The sequence below is a fragment of the Castor canadensis genome, chromosome 5 (assembly GCF_047511655.1).
Source record: "Castor canadensis chromosome 5, mCasCan1.hap1v2, whole genome shotgun sequence".
Lineage (NCBI taxonomy): Eukaryota > Metazoa > Chordata > Mammalia > Rodentia > Castoridae > Castor > Castor canadensis.
Genome location: NC_133390.1, coordinates 161,893,697 through 161,921,671, shown reverse-complemented (window position 1 = coordinate 161,921,671; position 27,975 = coordinate 161,893,697). Strand labels below are relative to the sequence as shown.

The 27,975-nt window shown below is 47.9% G+C and overlaps 1 protein-coding gene and 1 long non-coding RNA gene across 4 annotated transcripts in view; one reads left to right on the top strand and one right to left on the bottom strand.

Moving 5' to 3' along the window:
- The window catches only part of LOC141423402 (uncharacterized), a 91,427-nt gene that overhangs the window by 36,831 nt on the left and 26,621 nt on the right, over window positions 1-27,975 (top strand). For 2 of the 3 annotated variants that reach the window (XR_012448242.1, XR_012448243.1), the window contains exons 1-2: window positions 22,637-22,707; window positions 24,112-24,221. The exons of the other annotated variant lie outside the window; for it this stretch is intronic. This is a non-coding gene — a long non-coding RNA (uncharacterized lncRNA). Of the gene's footprint in view, window positions 1-22,636; window positions 22,708-24,111; window positions 24,222-27,975 lie in introns of those variants that run through there. 3 annotated transcript variants of the gene reach the window in all.
- Window positions 24,645-27,975, bottom strand: part of Arhgap40 (Rho GTPase activating protein 40) — a 30,938-nt gene continuing 27,607 nt past the window's right edge. The window contains exons 13-15 of the mRNA XM_074074750.1: window positions 27,717-27,886; window positions 26,433-26,488; window positions 24,645-25,511 (exon numbers count right to left, since the gene is read on the bottom strand). Of these exons, the coding sequence (XP_073930851.1) occupies window positions 25,420-25,511; window positions 26,433-26,488; window positions 27,717-27,886 (318 nt within the window). The 3' untranslated portion in view covers window positions 24,645-25,419. The remainder of the gene's footprint in view (window positions 25,512-26,432; window positions 26,489-27,716; window positions 27,887-27,975) is intronic.

The following is a 27,975-nucleotide window of genomic DNA, read 5'->3' as shown; positions in this document are numbered from 1 at the left end:
CTGAAGTTGGGTGCTTCTGAGTCAAATGCCAAGCATAGTCACAGAGACCCTTGCTAGGGGGCCTTTGCTGGGTCTGCCCTCCCAGGGGCACACTCTTTACCTTGCCCAGGTAGAAGGCAAGTGTTGATGCCTACCCCTTCTCACTCTGCCCATTCTTTTGTCCACCAAATATCTCTTAAGCACCTGGCACACAGTGACTGGTACACTTTCCAGAAAGGGTGCTCACACAGTAACTCTCAGATTGGCATCATCTCCCTCCTCTCTTCTCTGAGATGGACAGCTGGAGGTGTTGAAGCCAGTTTTGTTCTTGTACCCTGTTAGGCATGAGCTGATGGCCTTGAGCCTGACTCAGGTCTTTCAGCACCCTCTGTCTTACTGGGGCACCACTCTCCAGAGGACAGGCAGCCCACCATCTGATGGGGATAGCAGCAGAGTCCCCTTCATCATTCCCTAAGGGAGAGATCCAGATCCTTCCTACAGACAGCCATCTAGGTGGCTTCTTAGTACCCCAGAGGTCTAAAATTGGGCACACAGACTGTCTCACACACACATGAATGAGACTCTTCTGATAGCATCCCAGAGAACAATCAGTTAAAAGGGACCACTGAAATATATCTTCCTTTATCAGCCTGATTCTCCAACACAAACTGATCAACTCCAGAAGGCTTAATTCAAATGAAATGCACGTTCTCCGTGCTATAAAAATGACTTTATCACTGTTGCGAAGAGTAAGATTAGAAGAAATGAATATGTGGGTGATTGAATACAGGAAGTCCAGTGACAGGGGATGGAGGAGGCAGATCGCTGTCTTGGTTCAGCCTCTGCCAGGCTGATGATGCTTGCTGACTTTGCTGCAAGATGGAGTGTTTGACACACATGACCTAGGAATGATGTTCCCACTGCCAAGGCCAGCAAAGGCTGACTTAGTGACAGCATCTCCATTCACTTTGGCCTCTGCTGCCTTTCTGGGCCTGGCTGGGGCTCCAGGGGGCCTCTGTCTGTTTGGGAAGGAATCATCTTAGCTAGGAGGAACCATGGGTGTGAGCTTCACCTTCTCCAATAAGCCATAGCATTCATGCACTGCGCCGTGACTTGTAATAGTACAGCTTGTGGGGCCAATTCTTGGGTTCAGATACTGATCTTGGCACTTAGTTATCTGTTGGATTTGGGCAATTATTCTACCTCTCTGGGCCTCAGTTTCCAATAATCCTTATATTATAGGATTTATTGTGAGGACTAAATGAAATAACCCATTCACAGAACATGGCTCAGCCCTGGGAAGAAGAAAGCACTCAACAAACCCTGGTTACTAGTGATTTATTATCTTGATGGTATCTCTTCTCACATTCAGACTCTAGATTTTATCTACTAGATTTCAAAACAACCATTCATTCAGGTATGAGTTGAATAAGGTGCTGGTGAGTGCTGAGGCCAGGATGCAGTGCTAAACCAGCAAGGCCTAGTCTGCCACTGCCTCATTCATTCATTCATTGGATAGACATCAGGTGCTGAGGATACTGGAGAGAACAGAACGAAGTCCTTGTCCTCAGGAGCTCAAAGTCTAGTGAGGGAGACAGTAGAGAAATCAACAGATGAGTCCAAATTCAGCTACGGGTGGCCAGTGCTGTGAAGAAGGGCAGGGTCAGGAATGGGGGGTGTGATCTTACAAAAGGTGGTCAGCCCAGGCCTCTCGAAGGAGACAAGGGAGCAGGGCATGCAGGAAAGGAGGGCTTACACGTGTAGAACGTGAACCGGGGAGGGGAGACTGCTCCCAGGGAGCATCTGCCCAATCCAGCAAACCCCCACAACCTCACTCCTTCCCTGCCACCATCCACCAGGTAATGGAAGCCACAATCCTGGGTGTGCCCTCAACTCATTTTCCCTTCATCCCTAAACCTAACCAGCCACTGTTCTAAATAGCTGAGTCCCATCCACCTACTTCACTGTCCTCTCCCACCTGGACTACTAACCTCCTCCTGATGTCCAGCCCTCCAGTCTAACCTTCACACACACACACACACACACACACACACACACACACACAGAGGGTATTTCTAAAATGCAAATGTGACCAAGTACCATACTGAGAAGGGGTAGGGGGCGGGGACCAGCGATGCAGAACAAAAGCGCGGAAATGCACGAAATGCAGCAGCTGCAAGCTCGGTGTCCGCCGGGTGCCGCAACCTCTCTCGGCCGCCTCCCGCGCACTGCGCCTGCGCAGCCGGGGTCCGTGGTTCCGGGGCTCGGCGACCCGGCTGTGCGCTGCTGGCCCGCGGGACACGTGGGCGGGCGGCTGCAGACCGGCTGCGGGGGCGCTGCCCGTAGCAGGCGCGCGAAGCCGAAGCCCGCAGCCTTGGTTACCAGCTGCGTGGCGCTCGCTCAGCAGTGATCCGGCCGACGAGGAAAAGCCCTGCGTGGAGCCGAGCAGAAAATTGTTGATTGTCGAGAAGATGAAAGCAGCGTGATTAAACAATGGCGAGACGTTGCTGGACGCTGTTAGCGCCCCCTCGCTGCCCCCACTGGAAGGGGGGAGGTTGGGGAAGGATGTGCTAAGCCTCCCCCCACCCACGCACACACTCCGCCCCGAGAAGGAAAAGCACAGCCGTACCCGGGCTGGAGCTCTAGAACGTGCTGCCCCTCTCGGCCCCCAAAGACTCAAGGCTTCTGCCCAACCAGGCCCAACTTGGAATTTTTCCAGACATAGACAGCGTCCATTAGGGTTCTGGGTTGAGCCCTCCTTTCTGATGACTTCGCCCAGGTTAATAAGACCCTGTGTGAACCCCTCGGCCCACCGAAGCACCATCCCTACCACAGTAACCCTTCAAGTGCCCCACACATTCAATGTCCTCCTTTCTGTTCCCCTCTGTTTGGAAAACGACTGGTTCCTTCAGATCTCAGCCTAAATATCTCCGGGGAGGCCCTGACCAGCCTATCAAAGGGGGTCGCCCACCCTTTTGGGGTTCTCTATGATATCCTGCTGATTTCCTCCTCTCCCAAATATCAGCTCCTCCTGTGGGGCGGGGGGGGGGGCATGCTGTTTCATTTCCTGGCGATGGAACCCAGGGCCTTGTGCATGCTGGGTAAGCTCTATCACCGCCTCACTGATTTCTTCCCCAAATTCCCCGCTGAGTGCCTGGCAAGTCTTAGGTTCTTCTCCCCTCCACTCCCTCTCTCCCTCTGGGGGGAATGTCCTCTTGCAACAGGATTTACGTTTTGGAAGAAAGCCAGCACTAAACTGTACAGGGAATTCAAACTCCTAGCCTGGAAGGGGTGTATCAGGTGACGTCAGGAAGGGCTGATTTTCCAAGCTAAGCGTCAGGAAGGGCTGGTTTTCCAAGCTAAGCAATCGCAGCAGTAAGTCATAAATATGACGATTGTATATTGAGCTGCCCTGTGCACTGGGCTGGTCACTGTAAACCTTACTTCATTTAATCCTCATATCACCCTCAGTTTGCTTGTCCTTTCGCCCATTGCTAGATACTGTGATACTGTGCCTTGCACCGGTAGGGAAGGCTAAGGCTGTTAGCGTCCAATGGAGAGACGCTAGGAACTGGGGCTGTGGGGAGGGGAGGGTGGAGAAGGTGTGGGGCTGGCTGAGGGATGTGGTATGGCACTTAGCCCACCAGCATTGGAAACCTGACTGAATGTAAGGCCAGGGGCTCCTCTTTAACACCGGTGCAAGATTGGGTTAACCTTCCTGAGCCTCAGTTCTCCTATCTGTGAATGGAAACTGCCTGTGGCTCTCCCCTCCTAGCCTCACTCAGACTCAAGCAACAGCAAATGCAAGAAAGCACTTTGTCCCTGGTCCTTGGGACAGTGACTGGTGATGATCATTGCAGAAACTCCTCCTTGTGTTGAGTTGCAGTTTAGAGGCCACGAAAACAAGTAAACAAAGGCGCTTGATAAGTCAGAAGAGCCAGCACCTGCCTAGGGCTTCTTGTATCTGAGCGCTTTTCACATATGTTGCCTGGTGTGCACCTCACAACTACCCTAGAGGAATGAATTGTTATCATCCCCTCCTTTTGTAGAGTGAGAAACTGAAGCACAGAGAGGTCAAGTAACTGGAGTAAGGCCACACTGGGGCATGGCAGAACTGGATTTAAATCCAGACAGCAAGGCTTCGTCTCTCTTCCCCTTAAGCACTGCTCTGCTGTGTCGCAAATGTTAGCATTCACATTTATAAGAGACAAACTAGGTGACCCAGTAGGTGTGGCCCTGTTGGATAAATTCCCTCTCTTAATTAAGGCCTGGTTGTTTTATAGTAAAAATCTAATTATGATGAGAAAGTTGAGTGTCTTCAGGCAAGGTCTTGTTTCCGGTCTGCTCACGTGATTACAAATGATCAAGTGGTTCCCAGCAGGGAAAGGTAAGTATAGAATTGATGTGCAGGAACAAGAAGAGCCCTGAGCTCAGCGTTCACAGGGTTGAGCCTTACCCTGGCCAAGCCACTGGCTTGCATGTCCTTGCCTTCCCAGGGTCTCCAAACAAAACAAGGTCATCCTAAAGTGCTACCATTACTCAACAGTGTGCCAGGAACTGTGCAGGAGGAAGAAGCATTTTGCATGCATCACATAAGCCTCTAAAGCTTACATTATCGCCTTCTCCAAGGGGTTGGAGAAACTGAGGCTCAGAAATGTGCAGTTCCTTATCAGAGGGTGGGCAGGGGTGGTCCAGGGGGAGGAGGGAAGACCAAAGCAGCTGGCTAGGCAGAGAAAAGGAGGGGGGAAGGAGGGGCCAGCCTGGTCTCCTTTACAGCTATGAATAGTTTAAAGGCAATTAGGATGCTAATTTGCAATGCTAATGACTACAGCAGCAGGGCAGAGGGGAACTGATAGGCACTGCCAACCCCAGGCTTGCAGGGACAGTTCCCTCTCCTGGTCCTCTCTCCTGAGTCTTGGCTGAGTCAAAGCAGAGATCCTGGCTCTTTGTGCCCAAAATGAAGAAGCCCCTGGTCTTGCACAAGACTCAGTCTTCCACTCATCCACCCTTCTTTTTTGTTGTTGTTGTTGTGTGTGTGTGTGTGTGTGTGTGTGTGTGTGTGTCTGGAGTTTGAACTCAGGGTTTGGTGCTTGCAAAGCAGGCAGTCTAACCCTTGAACTACACCTTCAGTCCATTTTGCTCTGGTTATTTTGGAGATGGGGTTTTGCAAATTATTTGTCTGGGCTGGTCTTAAACCTTGATCCTCCTGCTCTCAGCCTGTAGGACTACAGGCATGAGCCACCAGCTCCCAGCCCACACCTCTCTTTTGGTGGTACTAGGGATTGGCCCAGGGCCTCATGCGTGCTCTCCCACTTGGACCACACCCCCAGCTTCCAGGACCTTTCCTCATGAGAAGGCTGCAAAACCAGAGGTGAAGAAGATGCTCAGAAGCATGTCTCATTTTTCCTTTCTCCCTAGAAAAACCTAAACAACAGCAAAATGTGCTTCCTTGTTGGAGGCGGGCTGTCCCTGGCTCCCCAGCCATGTGGCTTTGGACATTTTTTTTGCTTCCTGTGCCTCAGTCTCTTCATCTGTAAAATGAAATGAAACAGTACCCACTTCACAGAGCAGTTGTCAGGATTAAATGATTCAGTAATGATAAAGTCCTTGGGATGATGCTTGGCACACAGGAAGCGCTCAGACTGAGTTGGCTACAGGGTGTCACACTAGAATGTGCAAGGTCTCAGCCTTGTGATGGAGGAGGAGACAGGTAAGCAATTAGAAAACAGCCTGAGTTGTGCTATTAGGAGGAAAGTCGAGAGGGGCTGAGGGTCATGGTAACTGAGAAGTGGCTGAGTGGAGAGGGGCTTTAGGGAAGGAGCCCAGGAGTGAGTATGAGTTCTCCAGACAAAGGCTGGGGTCTAAGGGCAGGGGATGTTACAAGGGCATTCATCTTGTAACCTGCATCTCCTGGTCACATCCGTGGGTGCTGGGCAGAGTCCACTCATCAGTCACACATATGCAATTAGCTGTGTGTCTCAGAAAACAGGAGTCAGGGCTGAACCCATAAGAATGGTTATGTGACACTTTTATGCAACATGGACACATAAATGAGAGAATTGGTCTCACTACCAGAGTGTCTGATTCAGTACAGTTCCTGTTTAGGATAGGGTCCAAGAATTTGCATTTCTAAGTCACTGGTTGTGGATGTTACTGGTCTGATGACCACACTTTGAGAACCAGCTTCCCAGCTCCTCTTCTGTTCCTTCTTCACACCATGCCTTTACCCTGGTCTATCCATGCTGATCCCTCTGCCTACAAGTCTCTCCCACATTTGTTACCAATCAGGGGGTGGGCTCCTTTTGTTCTACTCATATGGAAAGTGAGAATAGGCTGGAGTAGCTCTTCTAGTGGGCCAGGCTGGCAGGCTCAGAGGCTTACAGCCCCAAATCCTGAGAACCAGAAGCTTACTGCAGCATGTGTTCAGGGCAGAGGCTTATCGCTTTGGGCGTTAATTGTGGTCCAGCACCCAGAAACTAGTTTAATCCTTGGCTTTTAGCAGCAGCTAGTGGCAGCCACAGTCATCACCAGTTAGTGTTCTAGTTCCCAACACTTGGGTGTCATAGATCTAGAACCTTGTCTGTTGGGGCCCTTGACCCTTCGGGTGTGGCAGCTCCCTGAATTCTTCCAGTTACTGGGGTCTGCAGTATCTCATATTTGGCTCTTCATAGCCTTCTCTATGCTTCCACTGTCTTCTGTCACCTCCAATCAGCTCTGCGTCCCCCTGTCTCTGCCCCTGGCTGCTCTCTGGAATTCTTCATGTGCCCTCTTGCCACTACTATCATTGCTGGTCCACTGTCTTCTCTTTGTGCTACCAGCTCAACTCTCACTACTTATGATAAAAATCAAAAGGCAAAGCAAAAAATCATTCAGGCCTAACATCGCAACACCAGGGGGCAGCATAGGAGGATGCCTCCCAGCTGACTCAAAAAGTGAGTTTGAAGGCCAGGCATGGTGGTTCATAACCTGTAATCCTAGCTACCTGGGAGGCAGAGATCAGGAAGGTTGCAGTTCGAGGACAGCCCAGGCAAAAAGTTCATGAGATCCCATCTCAACCAATGATGGTGCAGTGACATGTACCTGTCATCCCAGCTATGCGGGAAGCACAATAGAAGGATTGCATCCAGGACAGCCATAAAGTGAGAGCCTACCTTAGAAAAAGCCAACATGAAAAGAGCTGGCAAAGTGACTCAAATGGTACAGCACCTGCCTAGCAAGCACAAGGCCCTGAGTTCAGTCCCCAATACTACCAAAAAAAAAAAAAAAGTTAAACAGCCTGGTGGATAGGCAAGAGTGGGGTGTGGCAGGGTGTTGGTACCAATCACTGCACAGTCCATCATGCAAATGAAGGACTGTATTTGCACCAATTACAATCCTTCTTCAGGTCCCGAGGGAAAGGGCTTCTCCTCTGGCTTGGGTGAAAATGGTTGCTAGAGTTCACTAAGACTTGTGATGTGTGACGCTTTGAAACAGTTGAGGCTGGAGCTGTGCAGCAGCAGCAAGCAGCTGTGGTTGTGTGTAGCTTCCTCTAGGTGTCCATGGATGTTCGAAGCAGCCAGGCTGCTGGACTGACAGTATTCTGCTCAAGGCAGCCAGGCACCAGGGAAGAGTCTAAAAATTGTCAATTAGAGAGTCAAATCTCCCCAACCCTTAACATCTTAGCTTATTTAAAGGAAACGTAAACATAAAGGCTTCCGGTGAGCATTAACAGTGCTTTGATAGTATTTAACAGTGCTTACCTCCTCCCTACCCCAGGCCCTTGGGTCCTCTAATCAGTCCCATATCCTTACTTCTTACCTGCCTATAAAACTCTTACTAATTCTTTGTAGCCCAATTCTTTTTTTTTTTCAGAATATTTACTCATATTGTCTGTATTCTGTACTATATTGTCAGCATAAGTTTATTTAAAAATGGAATTGAAAATACACAAGTATGCTCTGAAATGGATAACAAACTAGAAAACCCCAACAGAAGTGATTCCGGCATGTCGACATTTACTATCATAAATCTACATATTAACTAGGTGGTGATTATGACATCCAGCAATGAGCAATACTGGTTTGTTTCTATTTCTTTTAAATTATTCATTTATTCACATGTGCATACATTGTTTGGGTCATTTCTACCCCCTACCACCCTATCCCATCCTCTTCCTCCCTACCCCCCTCAGTTCCAGGCAGGTCCTGTTCTGCCCTTATCACTAATTTTGTTGAAGAGAAGACATAAGCATAATAAGGAAGACAAAGCATTTTTGCTAGTTGAGTTAAGGATAGCTATATAGAGAGATTCCTACCATTGCTTTCATGTACACATGTGTTACAACCCATGTGGATTCACCTCTAACTGATCTTTACACTGGTTCCTGATGCCCTTCTCATGATAACCTCTGTTGCTTTAAGGTTTCTGTATTAGTTCCACTGGAGTGGGGACATCAGACGCTTTCATGTTTTGGGATTCCTACCTATCCCCATACCTCCTGTATGTGCTCTCCTTTTGTCATGTGACCCAAGTCCAACCACATTGCTGTATTTGCCCTAAATCTAAAGTCTGCATATGAGGGAGAACATATGATTTTTGATCTTCTGAGCCTGTCTGACCTCGCTCAGAATGATGTTCTCTAGTTCCATCCATTTACCTGCAAATGATAACATTTCATTCTTCTTCATGGCTGAGTAAAATTCCACTGTGTATAAATACCACATTTTCTTAATCCATTCATCAGTAGTGGGACATTTTGGTTGTTTCCATAACTTGGCTATTGTGAATAGTGCCGCAATAAACATGGGTGTGCAGGTGCCTCTGGAGTAACCTGTGTTGCATTCCTTTGGGTATATCCCCAGGAGTGGGATTGTTGGATCATATGGCAGATCTATGTTTAGATTTTTAAGAAGTCTCCAAATTTTTTTCCAGAGTGGTTGCACCAGCTTGCATTCCCACCAGCAGTGGACTAGCATTCCTTTTTCCCCATATCCTCGCCAACACAAGTTGTTGGTGGCATTTTTTTTCTTTTATTTATATGTGCATACAATGTTTGGGTTGTTTCTCCCCCCTTCCCCCCACTCCCTCCCTCCCCCCACCCCCTCTCTCTACCCCCCTACTCCCTCACTCCCAGGCAGAAACTATTTTGCCCTTATCTCTAGTTTTGTTGTAGAGAGAGTATAAGCAACAATAGGAAGGACCAAGGGTTTTTGCTAGTTGAGATAAGGATAGCTATACAGGGAATTGACTCTCATTGCTTTCCTGTACATGTGTGTTACCTTTTAAATTAATTCTTCTCTAACTAACCTGTTCTCTAGTTCCTGGTCCCCTTCTCCTATTGGCCTCTATCGCTTTAAAGTATCTGCATTAGTTTCTCTGCATTGAGGGCAACAAATGCTATCTAGTTTTTTAGGTGTCTTACCTATCCTCTTACCTCCCAAGTGTGCTCTTGCTTTTATCATGTGCTCAAAGTCCAATCCCCTTGTTGTGTTTGCCCTTGATCTAATGCCCGCATATGAGGGAGAACATACGATTTTTGGTCTTTTGGGCCAGGCTAACCTCACTCAGAATGATGTTCTCCAGTTCCATCCATTAACCTGTGAATGATAAAATTTCACTCTTCTGGAGTAACCTGTGTCACAGTCTTTTGGGTATATCCCCAAGAGTGGTATTGCTGGATCATATGGCAGATATATGTTTAGATTTTTAAGAAGCCTCCAAATTTTTTTCCAGAGTGGTTGTACTAGTTTACATTCCCACCAGCAGTGTAAAATGGTTCCTTTTCCCCCGAATCCTCACCAACACCTGTTGGTGGTGGTGTTGCTAATGATGGCTATTCTAACAGGGGTGAGGTGGAATCTTAGTGTGGTTTTAATTTGCATTTCCTTTAGGGCTAGAGATGGTGAGCATTTTTTCATGTGTTTTTTGGCCATTTGAATTTCTTCTTTTGAGAAAGCTCTGTTTAGTTCAGTTGCCCGTTTCTTAATTGGTTCGTTGATTTTAGGAGCTTTTAGTTTCTTAAGTTCCCTGTATATTCTGGTTATCAGTCCCTTGTCTGATGTGTAGCTGGCAAATATTTTCTCCCACTCTGTGGGTGGTCTCTTCAGTTTAGAGACCATTTCTTTTGTTGAGCAGAAGCTTTTTAATGTTATGAAGTCCCATTTGTCCATCCTTTCTCTTAGTTTCTGGATTGCTGGGGTTTATTGAGGAAATCTTTGCCTATACCTATTAGTTCCAGAGTGTTTCCTGCTCCTTCCTGTAGTAATGTCAGAGTTTCAGGTCTGATATTTAGGTCCTTGATCCATTTTGAGTTGATATTAGTACAGGGTGATAGACTTGGATCTAGTTTCAGTTTTTTGCAGATGGGTAACCATTTTTCCCAGCAACATTTGTTGAGGAGGCTGTCTTTTCTCCATTGTATGTTTTTGGCACCTTTGTCAAAAATGAGGTGAGTATAGTTGTGTGGATTCATATCTGGGTCCTCTATTCTGTTCCACTGGTCTTCATGTCTGTTTTTGTGCCAGTACCATGCTGTTTTTATTGCTATTGCTTTGTAGTATAATTTGAAGTCGGGTATTGTGATATTTCCAGCATTGTTCTTTTTGCTGAGTATTGCCTTGGCTATTCACGGTCTCTCGTGTTTCCAAATGAACTTTAGGGTAGATTTTTCAATCTCTTTGATGAAAGTCATTGGGATGTTGATGGGAATTGCATTAAACATGTAGATTGCTTTTGGTAGTGTAGCCATTTTTACTATGTTTAGTCTACCGATCCGTGAGCACGGGAGATTTTTCCATCTTCTGTAGTCTTCCTCAATCTCTTTCTTCAGGGGTTTGTAATTCTCCTTGTAGAGGTCATTCACATCCTTTGTTAAATTTACTCCTAGGTATTTGATTTTTTTTTTGAGGCTATTGTGAATGGAATTGTTTCCATATATTCCTTCTCAGTTTTTTCGTTGTTGGTGTATAGAAAAGTTAATGATTTTTGTAAGTTGATTTTGTATCCTGCCACCTTGCTATAGCTGTTTATGGTATCTAGGAGTTTTGGGGTAGAGTTTTTTGGGTCTTTAAGGTATAGGATCATGTCATCTGCAAATAAGGATATTTTGACAGCTTCTTTACCTATTTGTATTCCTTTTATTTCTTCTTCTTGCCTAATTGCTCTGGCTAGAAATTCCAGGACTATGTTGAATAGGAGTGAAGATAGTGGGCACCCTTGTCTCGTTCCTGATTTTAGGGGAAATGGTTTCAGTTTTTCACCATTAAGTATGATGTTAGCTGTAGTTTGTCATATATAGCTTTTATAATGTTGAGGTACATTCCTTCTATTCCTAGTTTTCTTAGAGCTTTTATCATGAAGTGGTGTTGGATCTTATTGAAGGCTTTTTCTGCATCTATTGAGATGATCAAGTGGTTTTTGTCTTTGCTTCTATTAATGTGCTGTATTACATTTATAGATTTGCATATGTTGAACAACCGCTGCATCCCTGGGATGAAGCCGACTTGGTCGTGGTAAATGATCTTTCTGATGTGTTGTTGGATTCAGTTTGCCATTATTTTATTGAGGATTTTTGCATTGATATTCATTAAGAAAATTGGCCTGTAGTTCTCCTTTTTGGAGGTGTCTTTGTCTGGTTTTGGGATAAGTGTAATACACAGTTTAAGGAGGGTTGGTATCAGTTCTTCTTTAAAGGTCTGATAGAATTCATCAGAGAATCCATCAGGTCCTGGACTTTTCTTTTTGGGGAGACTCTTGATTGCTGCTTCAATTTCATTTTGTGTTATGGATCTATTCAGGTGATTAATATTCTCTTGGTTCAGTTTTGGGTGGTTGTAAGTTTCTAGAAATCTGTCCATTTCTTCAAGATTTTCAAATTTGTTGGAGTTCAGGCTCTCAAAGTAGTCTCTGATGATTTTCTGGATTTCCATGGTGTTTGTTGTTATCTCCCTTTTGCATTTCTGATTTTAATGATTTGGGTTTTTTCTCTCCTCATTTTAGTTAGGTTTGCCAGGGGTCTGTCAATCTTATTTATTTTTTCAAAGAACCAGCTTTTTGTTTCATTGATTCTTTGTATAGTTTTTGTTTGTTTGTTTGTTTCTATTTCATTGATTTCAGCTCTTATTTTAATTATTTCTTTTTTTCTGCTTGTTTGGGGATTTGCTTGTTCTTGTTTTTCTAGGAGTTTGAGCTGTAGTATTAGGTCATTGATTTGAGATCTTTTTGTCCTTTTACTATATGCACTCATGGCTATAGACTTTCCTCTTAGGACTGCCTTTGCTGTGTCCCATAGGTTCTGGTAGGTCATGTTTTCATTTTCATTAACTTTCAGGAAACTTTTAATTTCCTCTTTTATTTCATCAGTGACCCATTCATCATTGAGCAATGTGTTGTTCAGCTTCCAATTGTTTGCATGTTTTTTACTGCTGTTTTTGTAGCCCAATTCTGATGCCACTCCTCTTTGGAAGTCCTCTCTGACCCTCTAGGCATGGTAATTTCTGTCTCTATTCCCAGAAAAGTTCATGTGAAGCCCTCTTTTTTGGAGCTGTGCTTCTCAGACTTGAATGTGCTGAAGAGTCACTGCAGATGGGGTTAAAGGTCCCGGTGAGCCTGAGATCCTGCATTTCTAACCAAGAGCACTTCTCACCCAGTCTGTCATTAGCTGAGGGTGTGCCTGCGCTGGGTGGGGTGGGGTGCTGGAGCCCCCCTGACTGGTTGGAGAGAGCCAACTGTGCCTCTTGTGACAATACTGCATTCAGTAATAGTAGTTTGGTGACCTGAAACTGGCCACAAGGGAAGTATGGACATCACAGAAATCAGCAAATGCCACAAATCAGACCTCTTTCCCCAGGAAAACAGACCAATGTTTACCAGACTAAGACTCCTCCCGACTCTCTCAGCCACCCAGCCACCCAGCCAACCTAGACTCTTTCCTGAGGACTCAGTGCTGGTTTTCTCAACTGTGCTTCTCCAAGGCTTGGCCAGCTGATCTCTCAGCACCGGGTGCTTTTTAGAATCACCTGGAGAGTTGTAAAATACTGATGCCCAGCTTCATCCTAGACCAATTAGATCAGAAAATAGGGGTGGAGGGCAAGAGCCCAAACATCAGCATTAAAACAAAGTCAGGTAGGAAGTCTCATTCTGGGACACAGTGAGACAATGGAATTCTGAGCTGGTTTGACTTGAAAACGAAAAGAAAAAAGTAAGATAAGACTAAAGGAAAGTAAAAGTTGAACCTGGTTTTGCTGTAATTCCAGGTCACAAAGTAGGAATGCGCCCCTGGGGTCCTCTGTGCCCCAGCCCCATGAAGCCCTCCTGAGAAAACCACCTTCCAGCACTCTCCACATCCAGTAAGGCCCAGGCAGGTGGGTCACAGAGGCCAGGAGACAGTGGGCTGGGGAGGCACATGCACGACAAGGTGCCCCAGTCCCCCCTTGCCTCATCCCTGGCAAACACCATTAATCAATCAATCACCTCTTCACCCAGGAGCTCAAAATCTTCCCCACTATGGTCTAGGCACCCACTTGTAAATATGCAGAGTTGGGACCTGAATTCAAAACCATGTGGTCAGGAGCTGAGGTTGCCTCTTGCTCCTGGATCCCTTTAATAGCAAATTGCTTATATGTAAATGTCTGCCCTGTCTTTCAACCCTTGGCTTCATTCTCTTGACTCTGTGCCATCTTCAGACACTCCCAGCAATGCAGCAGTTTGGACTTCAGCTGTCTGGAGTTGTATTTTGTTTTGGAGCTTAGCACAGGGTCTGGTATACATCAGGCACTTAAACCTGGTTGATGATATTTAAGAGCCCATGATGAAGAGGAAGCTGTCTTGGATTCTTGCTTACCTACTGTTGTCTAACAAGCTGCTCTATACCTTACCACCATAAAGACAGAATAGCCTTGGATTGGAGTATTTAGGGGTCCCAGAGTAGAGTGTTTACCTGGGGGAGGGGTGGGAGAGAACTTTGATTTGCTCATGATTCTGTGAGTGCTCAATAACTGCATCTTAAGGAACAAATAAATCAATTCTATTGTCTGGCTGGCTGAGCTTTCCCAGCTGATGTCCTGCCACCCAGCTCTTAGGGCTGTCCAGCCTTCCCTTGAACATACTCCTCACCCAGTGGCACACTGCACCAGTAGAGTGATGGGTGACTCCTACTCCAGCCTGCCATGAGGGAGGTGAGAAGGATGTGAAAGCTCTAGGAACTGGGACCTCACCGAGGGGTGTGGGTGGGGGCCTCCCACACAAGACTCACACTTGAGGGGCAGGGAGCCTGGGTTGCCCCAGGCCCATTTCCATCTCACTGATGAAGAGTTGGAGAAAATGCTGATTTTTTTTTTTTTTTTGAGCACTGGAGACCGAGAGCAATCTGGGTTGCTATGCAACCAGCGCCTGTGCCCAGCTGATAACACCAGAGGAATTAACTGTCCTTGTCCTGCTCAGGCTCTGGAGGAGGGGCTGATGCCACTTCCCAGAGCCTGGACCACAGACCCCCACCTACCAACTTCTAGTCCAATTATGGAGGGGGAGCCTGGAGCCAGGTCCCAGCCCGCTCCCCTTGCTTCATAAGGAATATCCAAGGGAGACCCCTTGCCTGTTGCCAAAGAGGGCACCTTGTTACAGGGTGAGGAAGGGACTGCCTGAGGTCCCTTGGACTCAGGGTGTCTCTGTCCTATGTGATCTGCAAATGAGCTGTGAATTAAAAACAAACCTGAACAGGAGGGAGGCTGGTGAGGCACTGGCCTGGGCTGGGGACAAGATGGGCAGAATGAGGCCAGCTCCTGGGATGACAGAAAAACACATGTACATCCCTGGCCAGGGCCCCAGCCAGCACTGTCCCTTGCAGCAGGCTCCCAAGGTCCAAGTAGGGCAAGATGTCCTCGTGAGCAAGGAGCCATGGCATCCTGGGAAGGCCAAGGACTGTGAGATCCAGTGTCTAAAAACTGACTAGGACTCAGGGGATGAGTGGGTGACACCCAGGGGGACGTATTTGTTGTGTTCATCCCTCCCACCCAACTGGGACTCCTTAAAAACAGGTATGTCTCAGATATGAGTTTCAGAGTCAGACTGTAATGGGGCCCTAGGCTTTAGGATCCTGCAGGAAATAAAATGCTGTGCATGAAAATGGCCGGTCCCAAGACCCCTGGCTCTGGGCAAAAGGCTCATCTCCCAGTCCCGGGAACTGGGGCCACAGCTACACCCACTTAAATACATTTCCTGGCTTTGTGTCATCTTTCCCATAAGTTGTAACACTGTGATTGGCAAGGCAGAGATTGACAATTTCTCTCTCCCCAGTTTGATCAAAACTAAATAAATTCATTTTTCCATTTGTATATGTCACTTTCTCTTAATCCAGTCCTGAGTTTCCTGCATAGGACTCAGATGTCAAGCCTTAGGCACAGTGTCTGGCATACACAGATTCTACCAGTAAGTAGAAGCAATGATTGCTACCTTCTAAAGTGCTGGCCAGCAATCCCTTACATATGTTCCGTGAACAGATGAATGAAAGAAATAAGGAGCAGGGTCTATGTGACAAGTGGTCCAGAAGATGCTGACAGTCAGTGGGGGAATGGGCGGGGGTCCTCATGTAGGTCAGGAGAGAACTGTCCATGACTGCAGAGGCCAAGTCCACAGCCCCTGCCTGTTTGCTGCGGGTCAGAAGAAGCAGCTCCCATCCTAACGTGCCCTCTGTGTTTATTTTCCTTTCTTGTCCCACTTACTGAGCAAGTCTTGTTTTCGGGTTACCATGGTTACCACTTCCTTGCACACTTACACTGTGCTAGGCTCCCAGCTCAGCACTTAGCATCCATTAACTCATTTACTCCTAACAATGACCCAACTTGGGCCTTACTCTTAACCCTTTAAGGTAGGGTTGTTATTTTGTGGAGTATAATTTCCAAATAAAGTGCACCTGTTTTCAGTGTATACTTCCATGAGGTTTTTTTTTTTTTTTTTTTTTGGCACTGGGGTTTGAACTCAGGACCTGCACCTTGAGCCACTCCACCAGCCCTTTTTTTGTGTGTGTGTGTGAAGGGTGTTTTCAAGATAGGGTCTCGGGAACTTTTTGCCTGGGCTGGCTTCAAACTATGATCCTCCAGATCTCTGCTTCCTGAGTAGCTAGGAATACAGTTGTGAGCAACCGGCAACTGGCTAAGTTCCATGAGTTTTGACAACTGTACACGTACATGTAACCACTGTTACAATCAAGACACATTTTCATCACCTCCACAATGTTCCCTTGCATCCCTTTCTATCAGCCCTCCCACCGAATGTCCCATAGGCTTCCCCTCCCCCAGCCCCAAAGAACCACAGATGCACTTTCTGTCTTGCAGACTCGTTCTGACTTTTCTAGCACTCTTATGAATAGAATTATACAGTATCTACGTTTCTGTCTGGTTTCTCTTGCTCAACACTGGCTTGTTCCCTTTAATTTCTGAGTAGTTTTTATGGACTGAATTGTGTCCTCTACCTTTCCGCAAATTTGTAGGTTGATGCTCTATTCCCCAAGTGACTATATTTGAACACAGAGCCTTCAAAGAAATAATTAAGGTTAAATGAGGTCATAAGGGTGGGGCCCTAGTCTACAGGACTGGAGTCCTTATAAGAAGAGGGAAACATCAGGGATGCTTGGGCACAGAGGTAAATCAATGTCGAGAAGAACACTTGCCTAGAATGCACAAGACCCTGGGTTAAACCCCCAGCACTGTGAGACTCTGTGTGTGTGTGTGTGTGTGTGTGTGTGTGTGTGTGTGTGTTTATGAGAGTGGGGGGGGGAGAGAGAAAAGAAAGGAAGACACGGGAGAAGGTGGATATTTGTAAGCTAGAGAAGCCTCAAGAGAGGGCTGGCAGAGTGGCTCAAGTAGTAAAAATGCCTGCTTAGCAAGTGTGTGGCCCTGAGTTAAAAAAAAAAAAGAAAAGAAAAGAAAAGAAAAAAAGAGGCCTCAGGAAAAATCAAGCCCATTGTCACCTTGACCTTGGACAGACTTCCAGCCTCCAGAATGGTGAAGAAAGAAGTTTCTGTTGCTTAAACCCCAAGCCTATGGTGTTCCATTATCAGTCCTAGCTGATGAATACAGTACAAGTGAGCACAATTTCTTCACTTCTTAGAGATTTTTATCTGTGAGGAAACTAATTAACCAACACCCAACAACTTGCCTAAGACTCTGGATCTGCTAAGAACCATCCCCAGTCTGTGGGCCTGCAGGCCTGAGCCCACAACTGGATGAGCAGGAAAGTAGCACAGACCAGGCACTTGCTTGAGAGCCAGCAAAGCAGGGCTGGTGACCTGGGAGTCCCACTGGCCACAGCCTCCTAGGAGGAAGCAGGGCAAGCTAAGCACATTGGCCAGGATGAGTTAGGAAACTATTTGGCCTAGGCCCCAAAGTCTTTATAGGTTTGAACAGCACTGATGAGGTCTGCAAATTCACACTGGAGACACAGGCACTGAGGACAAGCCAGGCGAAGGATCAGTCTTAGAATTCTTTAGCCCAATGACCTCTGTAGAAACCCATACTTGCCTCCGTACTCTGGCTCAGTCTACCAGGTCCTGAAGGTATCATTCCTTCTGGGGATGGAGTACAGAGGGCCTTATAGCCTAGACTTCTCCTCAAGGTTAAGGTATGAAGCCTACTAAATACATAGCCTTATGATAAGGCTTTTCCCTAACTATCGATTATTTCCTTAGGCTAGAAGTCCAGACCAGCTGGGTGGAAGAATATGAATGTTTTTACTGTTCTTCAAATGTGGAGAGAATCTAATAAAAATGAAGAGTGAGGAAAACTGCCAAATTATCTGGCAAAATAGCAAAGATATTCTTGGCAAAGCCAAGTCTCACTTTGCTGGACTTACTGAGAAATGGCCAGGAGCAGGCTGGAATGAGTGGACCAGTTCCCAAACCCACAGCACTGAAGTCCTTCTCAGGATGGACCAGAGCTATGCTGTCTCAGCAGGGTGGCCACAGCAGTCTTCTTTGCTGGGCGAGTCCCATTGGGAGCTCAGGGAGCCAGTGTCTGGCTGGAGGTTGGACACAGAAGGCGTGGGAGGGACAGCCAGGGTGATTTAAGCGACCACATACTGTGAGGTGCTTTTCCTGTTAACCTTCCTTCCCCCAAAACATTGCTGTTCTGCAGGGCTAGGAAGGGCTCACTGCCTGACACGCAGGCATGCATGGAGACCAATACAAAGAACCTCAGTTTTTGCAAAACCCAGCAAGAATGGCAGGAAGTATCAGATGCGCTCCCTGATCTGGTGGTAGGAGAATTTATGGGGAGAGAGGAGAAGCTGCTTGTTGATTGGGTGGCATGCCTCTTCACAGGTGTGTATTTTGGGAGGTGTTATGTTCTGCACAGGGGATTTTGAGCTTATGACATTGAACAGTCAAACTGGCTTCTGCTGCTCATACCTGTTCTTGAAAGTCTGGTTCCAAAGTCAGGGAATCAGTTCTGGAAGGACTGGAGGCTTTTCCTGGAAGACAACTTAAGAACTTTGTCACTTAAGGAATTACGTGCAGGTGTGTCAGGGCCTTACCCAATGCCAACATCTTTTTGTGCACCAAGTGGAGCTGGGGTGTATGGTGCCCATATCTCTGAGACCAGCCTAAGCTGGCAAAGCAAGCAGATCTCTGTTACAGGGCCAGACTCAGCGAGGATGCAGGTGTTGGCCATCAGCCTTGACTTTCACTTTGAGTTCTCACAAGGGTTAAAGCAAGGTCTGAGTCAGGTGGCCAGGGTATGGAGTGCTCCTTTCAGGAGAAGCCAGAGAAATGAGGTTTTTTGGTTTTCTTTCCAATATAAAAGAAAAAAATCTCACTGAGATGAAAGTGGGTCTCAGCTAGTCATTATTTCTGTGCATTTACCCATCCACCGCCAAGAACCTGGTTTAACATCAACTTCCCCCACCCTCCTCACACTCTGTACCCACTGCCTGCCCCCACTCAGTGGATCACACTCCTCAAATCCATCAGAGCTGATTATTCCTGGGTCTCCTTGGTCCAAAGCTCTTGATGGATTTGGTAATTGGGGTAATTACGGTAATTTTACCTTAAAAGACAGGCAGCTGCAGATTCCCTATTGGGGAGACCCTCCCTGGGCCTCTTGCCAGCCAGGGACAATGGCAAGTGGCTGCCATTCCCCTCCCCCAGAATGCAAAGTAGTTGGGCGGGGGTGGGGAGTTGTTAATAGAAGGCCCCCCTCGGCTGACCGGGGTGGGGGCCAGGATGACAGGGTGGGTTTACCAGGAATCATTTTCCTTTCCACCACCAGTCTTGCTTCTGAGGATTTACAAAGCACAGCAGTGACATTCACCCCTTCCCCATTCAGGCCTGAAACCAAGACAGGGGTCCTCCACTGCCCCAACTCTATAAAGTTCCTTACAGATCACAAAGAGCCCCAACTGCCCATGTCCCGTGTCTCCAGGTGTGAAGGGCAGGCAAGAATAACGAACCACTGAGAGATTCACCTGCCCACAGTCAGGTACCAGGCTGCACCCACCACCCTCACCGAAACCAAAGTCTGGGCTGCCCTGCCCCTAGCGGCAGCCTGAGGAACTTCACCCTTGTCCCAAGGACAAGTGCTGGGAAGGACTGATTTTCAGTTTAGAAGGCCTCTCAGAGAGGAGTGTTGTCCATGAAGACCTCGAAGAATGAACGAGACCCCTTTGGAGTGGCTGGGGCAGTGAAAACCCCACTCAGCACCTCAGAGCAGAGCAGTCTCATGCAGGGACATTGGGGCTGTATTTAGGGGGAGTTGAGGCAAACCTGGGGTGGAGCTCAGAATTCAAGGTTGGTGGACTTCCAGTCTTGCTAGACCGTCTGGGATCCATTTCCTGCCCCTCCCCAGTCGGCCCACTGCCCTCTCCCCCACTTGGGATACACCAGCCCCGCAGCATCCCTGCCATGAGAACGCCCTCCCCTTATCCCCTAATGCACACTGTTCCCTCTGCCTGCAGTGCCCTTCACTTTTGAAGCCTCTGCTTCGACACCCCTGGCTTTAACTGCCACTGCCCCCAAAGCTCCCCCATTGCTTCCACTCCTCCCAGAGGGAAGCCCCAGACCTGCTCCAGTTGACCTGCCCTGTGTATTTGGGGTTCTCATTCCTCCTCCATCTCGTTTACCACAATTATAACCAAAAAGCAAATTGTGGGATGACATTTTAAGTCTCTTCCTCCACTGAGGTGCAAACTGCAAAAGGAAGGTCTTCCTTGATTCAGTGTCAAATTCCTACTACCATGGCTTGGCTCAAAATAGAAAATTTGTTGACTGCATGTTTGAAAGTCACATCACTGAATGACCAAACGAGTCGTCCCTATCTCCTCCAGCGCTAGGGAAGTGAGGGTGGTAATGGCTCTGAAATGTGTCTACTTGTCTTGTGTCTCTTCTCCCTCCAGTGGCCAGGCAGCATCTCTCCCCTTCTCCCGCCTCCTACAGGAGCCAATGAATGGCCCAGGCTTCCTGGGATTGGGCCTCAAAGGCCCCACTCCCATCCTGGCCAGCCAATCACGGACTCCATTGAAGGTGCGTGCAAAGGGAAGATTCTGGCTGGAAGTGGTGTGGAAAGATAGGATAGGAAAGCTCCAGCAGGGGCCTGAGCCATCACTCAGCCTGGGCCCCCCAGACAACCTCTGGGATCTTCGTGTGATCGTGCAACAGCTCGTTCTGGTTTTCTGCACCTTTCATCTCTGCTGCCAGCTTTCCCCATGGCTGGCCCCTTCACATCATTTTGGTGTCAGTTTAGATGCCACTCCCTCAGTGAGGACACATCTGTCCCACCCATGTCCCTTGGGCACACACTGTTCAAGTCCATGACAGTGGACTTTTTATTGCCAGCACCTGGGACATTCTGCCAAAGGTCTTCTCTGTCACAGGAGTGCTCAGCATGCCTGCACAGGAACCAGGCTGGAAGTGCCCAGTAGTTAACACCCCTGGGAGCAGCCCTTAACTGGTACTGAGGGAGGCACTCTATTATCCTTACTCCTCAGTGGGCATGTGTGGGAAGCCGATTATCGCAGCAGGATTGAGCCCCAGGAGCCCACAGCCCTAATCTCATCAGCTTCCCCTTCCCTGGCTCTTCTCCTTTCCATTCTCACTTCTTCACTCCTTGTCTGGGTCTTCTTGGGACCACCTCCCAAATAAGCTACTCGTTTTCTAGTGCTTGGTGCAGTCCTGCTTTGAAAGGCAGCCAATCTAAAATTTCTCTGACCACTCTGAACCTTCTTCCATGTTCCCTGCATCCCTCTCCTCTCTGTCTGCCTTCCTAACAAGGCTACTAAAAGAAACGTCCCACCCCAGGCCAGCTGAGCCTGCAAAAGGCCCAGAAAAGTGGGCACCTGCTGTGAGCTGTGCTAACCCAGTAGTAGGGCGGCTTCCAGATCATCAATCACCAGGATGCCACAGGGTGCAGAAAGATGAGCCTTCCGATTGCTCCGAAGATGGATGGGAAAACTGACATGTGATTAAACTGGGTTTCTCTGAAGATGGCTGGGGGACCACTCTCAGTGCAAAGTTAGCACAGCCAGCCGGGGCTTCCAGAACCCTCCAGGGCACCTGCCCCTCCTCCTGCCAAGATCAGGGGACTTTCCACTCCAAGCACACAGTGTCTTGTCATCCTGGCCCTGGGAAGGAGGGAAACTGACTTATAATGGGAGTGGCACAGATGCTAGAAATGGTACCAGGACAATGTCGTTAGTCACCATTTCAGGCTGGCTGGCTCTGGTTAACAATTAATAATGAAGAGAGCACTACTGAGCACTTGCTGTAGGTACTTCTGATGCGTTTCCCCTTTACCTCTATCAAACAGGGAGGTCAGAGTTAGAACAGGTGCTGAGGGCAACAATCTCTGGAGCAAAAAGACAAAGGACAAGAGGGACTCACACGTTCACTCACTCACTCACCCACTCAACTTGTACTGAGCGTCTACGGTACCGTGATACCCACAAAGGTGTAGCCTTCATGGGGTTACACCCTAATCAGGACCATAAAACTCCTTAAATAAGGAAATTTCATGTAGTGTCAAATGCTAGGAAGAAAATTTAAGAGGACGAGAGAGAGAACTTCAAATGGGTGGTTATAGGTGGCCTTTGGGACAAAGTTTGTGAGCCAGAGATGAAAGGGGTTGGCTGTGGGTGCAGTTTTCTAAGCTTCTGCTACGGCAGGTGCAAAAGCCTCAAAGCAGGGATGAACTTGGGAGTACAGGAAGTGGCATCAGGGACCTTAGATGGCCTCAGAGGCAGGGAGAGGACAGGGATATTATTTTAAGTGTAGTGGGAGTCTTCTGGAAGGTTTTCAGTTGGAGGGCTTTCAGCACGATTTGCTTTATATTTGAAAGGGCCCCTGGTAGCTGCTGTATGGACTGCAGATAGGAGGGCCAGAAGGGAGAACAAAGAAATGGCGTCTGAGCCATGGAATCTTTGCAGCACCACCATCATCACTGCCACCATTGCTAACTGCTAAACTAAATGAACTTAGGCCTATGATACCTTTTCCGATGGGCTTCAGTCCTTAACTTAACTTCATATGCAATTAACTGAGAACCTAACTTAGGCATGTAATTTTGTGACAGAGTCTAAGTCTTAGACTGTCACAGCAGCTGACAGTCCATCAGTCATCAATAGCCAGCTAATTCGAATAAGGCAAAATGCCAAATTGTAGCCATTTAGGCTGTCCATAAATGTTGTCTGACCACATTGCAGCTCCTGAGATCTTTGAACCTGTTCTGGCTTGGAGGACTGCTCCATTCTAGAATCAAGAATAAATGCCAGGTAAGGTCTGTGAGCTAAATTTGTTGAAATTTTGTCTTTTCATAGTTTTGGTGTCCAACCTGGCACTATCATCATCAGTGTTACCATCACTGCCACTACCATCATCACTGTCACCACCAGCAGCAGCACTGACACCATCATCATTGCTGTCACCACCACCACCATCACCATCATTGTCACTACTACCAGCATAATCCTCACCATCATCAAAGACATGGGACAATGGTGACTCGGACTAGGATGATGTATGAGCAAAGCAGTGAAGGCGGGCATAACTGAGGTGTATTTTGGAGGGAGGTCCAACAGGGGCTATATACAGATTGTGGGGGGCAGGGGTAGAAGTGGAGAACAGAAGCAGCAACCCAAGGTGAATCCCATGGGATCTCCTCCCCTTGGATTATCTGTCCAGTTTTTCTCCTTCTGTTCTTGACTGTCTTCTCTCAGCAGTGTCTTCTAGGTTTAGGTTCCTCTTCGGACAATTGTCTGAAGACAATTTCAGTCGAAACTGAAAGGGCACTGAACTTGGAATTGGACTCCCAAGCTTCTCACTCTCTGTTGACTTTGAACCCATGGTTTAACTGCACTGAGCCTCGGTTTCCTCATCTGTAAAGTGGAACCATGGTTACAGCCACCTCATGGGATCGTGGAGCTAGTACTGGGCTAAGCTCATGCTTCATCCAGTCTTGGCTCTTTGGATAGGGCTGATAGGGAAACCAAGGCTCGTACAGACTCTTAAGCTGCTCCAAGCTTCAAATGCCCTACCAAGGAATCCCAGGATGAATGCCAATCCCTCCCTACGAGGGCCGCTCGGTAGAGGAGAAATGTGCTCTTTCTGGTTCTGAGGCTATTGGTATTGTGCGAAGGGAAGGGGGGAGGGAGACAGAGGAAGTGACCATCACAAACTTTAAATCTGGATACTTAAAGCCAAATAGTTCAGATGTCTGATCTAAAATCTTTAGGTGCTCCCATTTGACCCCCTGCTATCCTGTATTGAACTCGGATCCTGTTGCTTATGGCACGTGGACAAGTTCTGCTAATTTTCTTTGCCTTGGCTCTCCTCTTTGTTAAAAGGGAAAGACGATGGTGTTTCATCTGGTTGTGGTGAGGACTAAAGGTGCTAATATACAATGTACGTTAAATGTCTGCGTAGTGAGCTAGCTGCTGTCATCACCCAAACGAAGGCACTGGATGAATGTGAAGATTACATTTATAAGACTCTTGGCAACACCATCACCATCATACCACCACCACCATTAGCAGCAGCCCTGCCCTTACGACGATCACCATTGCCACGTCACAGGGGGAAGCAAGTGCTATCAGTTGACCCATATCTATCCCTCCAGCACTTTCCATGTTGGTGTACAGTGGCCAACTGCTCCTTTCATCTGTATTTCTTTACTCAAGGGCTTTCTCTGGCCACAAGAGCCTACTCTGCTCAGGCAGGCTGGGCATGCAGGGAATGAGTGCACCCCCTCCTCAGGAGCAGTCCTCATCCAGTGACTCACAGGAATTGAGTAAGTCCCCAGGCTCCTGTGCCGTTTGGGTGGGAATAACGCTGATGCATAGCTTCTACGTTGTTTCCCAGAGTTCCCCAGTAGAACTAAGCCTTAGTTGCCCACAATGGTGACTTGTTTGATAACTGCATCCTCTCATGGGGACCTTCCCTTCTTTCTCATACCCCTACTCTTTGGTGGACCCTGGGATCACTATTTGCACTTGAATCTTTACCTTGGGGTCTGCTTCTAGGGAGAAGGAAACCTTGGATTATGGTGAACTTGTAAAGCTCTTAGTTTGTATTCAATGCTCACTCAATACATTCATTATTAAAGGAATAAATGAATGAATGTGATCTCACCTGCCCTGAGGAGACAGAGCGAGGACAGAGCTGGGACTAGAGACAAGAGAGGTGGGGGCAATCCCAGAGTGCTGTCCCTCCCTCCTTCAGCAACTGTTGTGATTATCCTGTCCCTTCCTGCTCTGAACAGACTTCCTGGCTCCACTGGGTGGCAGGTTCAAGGTGTGACTGGGCCCCATACCATAGCCCAGGAGAAGCGCACCTAGGTGAGCTCATCACTGAGCTCCACATTGATTCCCTGGATGGACAACACCCTCTGGTGTCAGACTGGGGAGAAAAACCTTGAAGTAAAAATGACATTTAACTTGTGCTTTTGGTATTTGAGCAATTTAAATATATTATAAAGTGGCAAGATGGTACAAACCAGCATTTAAAACCTGAGAGGTGAGGGAAGTTTTTCATGCGTCCGTTTCTCCTAAGGCTGTTCATGGCCACAGTCTTTGCTCCCATTGTTCAAGTTCTCAGAAAGGTCAAGGGCTTTGCCCAAGGTCTTAGTGCTGTTCCCACTTCACATTGTGGGCCATCTCCACAGCAGTTTTTTTCTGAAAAGCCTCAACTGTTCTTGAGAGAGGTGCTGCAGTTTTTATTCTCCTCAGGTGTGAGCAAATTCCCCATGAAGATCCAGGTGCCCCAAGTGGTGGGGTCACACAGCAAGCTCCGTGCAGGATGGCAGGAGTGAGAAAACCGCCCAGCCCTGAGTCCTTTTTGGAATCTGAGAGACATTTCAGAGGAAGGATGATGTGGACGAAGATGCAGCCCTTCTCCTTAAATAGCTTGGTTCCCATCCAGTGTATAGGGCTCAGAGCTGGTAGGAGAGGGGCTGTGGCACCTAGGTCTGGTTCCTTGTGTCCCAGGGCTCAGGTGGGGCTCTGTTTAATGACCCACTCACCATGGGGGTTGGCGCGATGCAGGTCTAAGAGGTAGGTATCTGAGTCCAGGCAATGCTCACCTGTGGGAAGAAGGGACCAAGTAGGTGGAGGAGGTAACTATGGAAGATGTCACTGTCCTACCCAGAGCCCCAGGAGAGCAGGTAGTGTGCCATCCTCCCCGTTGTGTGAGCCTTGGCTCCTGTGGCTCACATCTACCTCTAGAGAAGTGACTGCCTGCATGGAAAATGCCTAAGACCAGCCTCCTAGGCTCCAAGGGAACAACTCTGATGCAACCTGTAATCCAGAGCCCCCTTGTGGATCATCAAGTCAGGCTTCAGGAAGTGGTCATTCTGGCTCCTCCCATTTTCCTTCCCATCCTCCTCAGCTACTTCCTGTCTAAGAATTTTCTCAAGGAGCACTCCCTCCATGCTTTGCAAACTCCTTCCATGCATGGCAAGGTCATGAGGACTTGGCTTCGCTTCTTGACCAGTGGCTCTCAGAGGGTGGCCTGGCACAAGCAGGAGCAGCTATTGGAAATGTGCGTTCTCTGGGCCCAGCTGTCCCAGCTGTCCTGGTGATTTGGATGGACCACTAAAGTTTGAGGATCACTGCTGTACAGAATATAACTAAAAACAGCTGCTTGGCCTTGGCTCCCACAAAGTCAAGGACCTCTCAGAGCTCCAAAAAGAATTCATGGCTATGGGCCTGGGCAGAGATCTGCTTTCGCTAGGGAGTCAAGAGGCATTGGTTTCACCAGTGACAATGACAACCAGAGGCCAGTGCCAGGAAAACTACACAGTGCATGCTGGATTCCTAAGGCAGCCACAGCTGATCTAGAGCCTCATGGCAGGGCTCCAACTGGTGTCATGGGAGACAGAGACCTGAGGGAAACTCATCCTGAGGTGGACTCTGACCTCCCCCAAAGGGGCTTAGTGAGCCTTCAACATCAAGGAGCATCCAGGGACCTTGGCTCTGGACCCATTTCCCACAGGGGAACTTACTGATATTTCCTCCAACTTCATAGAGGATGAAGTTGGCTGACTCCATGGACCTGTTGCTGCAAAACAGAAAGAAAAAAACTGCTGACCTCTTCTGGAGACAGCAAGACCAGCTGTTACTTACAGACCCCAGGCCTGGACGGGGCTGGCTTCACTGGCTTGTGGTCAAGTGGGGGGCAGGGGTGGGGGAGAAGAGCATAAGGGCCATCCTGAGAGATCTGGGGTCAACAAAGGAGTCCAGCACCCAGGGGCAGCTGGACGGTATGCAGTGAGGCCAGCCACAGCATTCCTGCTACATGGCCCCTTCCTGCTGTGCATCAGGAATGGAGGCTTCAAAGGTTTAGGGACAAGGGAAGACAGGTGGGAACAAGGGTCTGCTGTGAGGGTCAGATTCTGAGTCAAGATGGACTAGGGATATGTACAATTATTATAACTATAATGGCTATGTAAGTATCGTATAATTATTGGATGGTAATCACGGGGATCCTGAGTTCAGTTCCAGGGTCTATCCTTGATCTGTTTTATGGCTCTGGACAAAAACTCTTTCCCCTCCCTGGGCCTTAGTTTTTATATCTGTAAAAGAAGGGACTGGACCCACTTGCTAAAAGCTGGTGGTCTGAAAGTCTGTGCCAACCCCACAAAGAGGGTTCCCGAGGGCCCAGGCTGCTCCTTGAATCTGGGAATGATGGCCCTCCATCAGCCCCGTTGACTTTCTTTCAGCATGTGCCTTGCTACCGCAGGACCTTTGCACTTGCAGTTTTCTGTGCTTGGAAGCCTTACCTCACTCCCCACACTATACCAAGTAACTTAGTGTACATTCACATTGTTTCCTATATTTCTTATAAAATCTAATACAGTTTTTAACTTGATATTTATTGTGGCTATTTGATTTATGTCTATCTTTTCCACATAGCTATGAACGTGTAAGGCCAGAGCCTCTGTGGGTTCTTTCCCTTGCTATTCTAGCATCTGGAATGCATTTATGATGGGAGGAGGAACAAGAAGGATGGACAGGTGAATGGATGGATGGGCAGACCTACAATAGGCATTTGCTTAAATACCTACTACAAATGAAGGGATGGATTCACTGTCATTATTATTTTGATCCAAGAAGCTTCTAAAAAGGCTGGAGAAAACCCACTGTGACCACCACAGGAAGGAAAAGGCTAAGAGGGTAGGCCAAGGACATGTGTCACTCCCTGGCCTTCAGCTATGAGGTACTGACACCTCCATCTGGCTTCCTGCTCCCTGCAGGGATGGCTCCCACCTCAGGAAGGTACCCCTTACTCTGGGAGGAGGCTGTCCTGGTCCTCACAGCCCTCTTCATTCTGTGACCCAGGGCTGATGTCCTCGGAAAACTGCTTCAGGACATGGGCCACTTGGGTGCTGGGGGTCAGAGGCACTTGGAACGGGTTCTTGCTAGGCCAGGCCGCCTGGATCTTTGCTACTTTGGGAGTCTGGAGAGAGGGGGAGGGGGAAGGGGAGGGGGAGAGAGAGAGAGGAAAAAAGGTACACAGGCACTTAGTGCAAGCCTGGAATTCAGTAT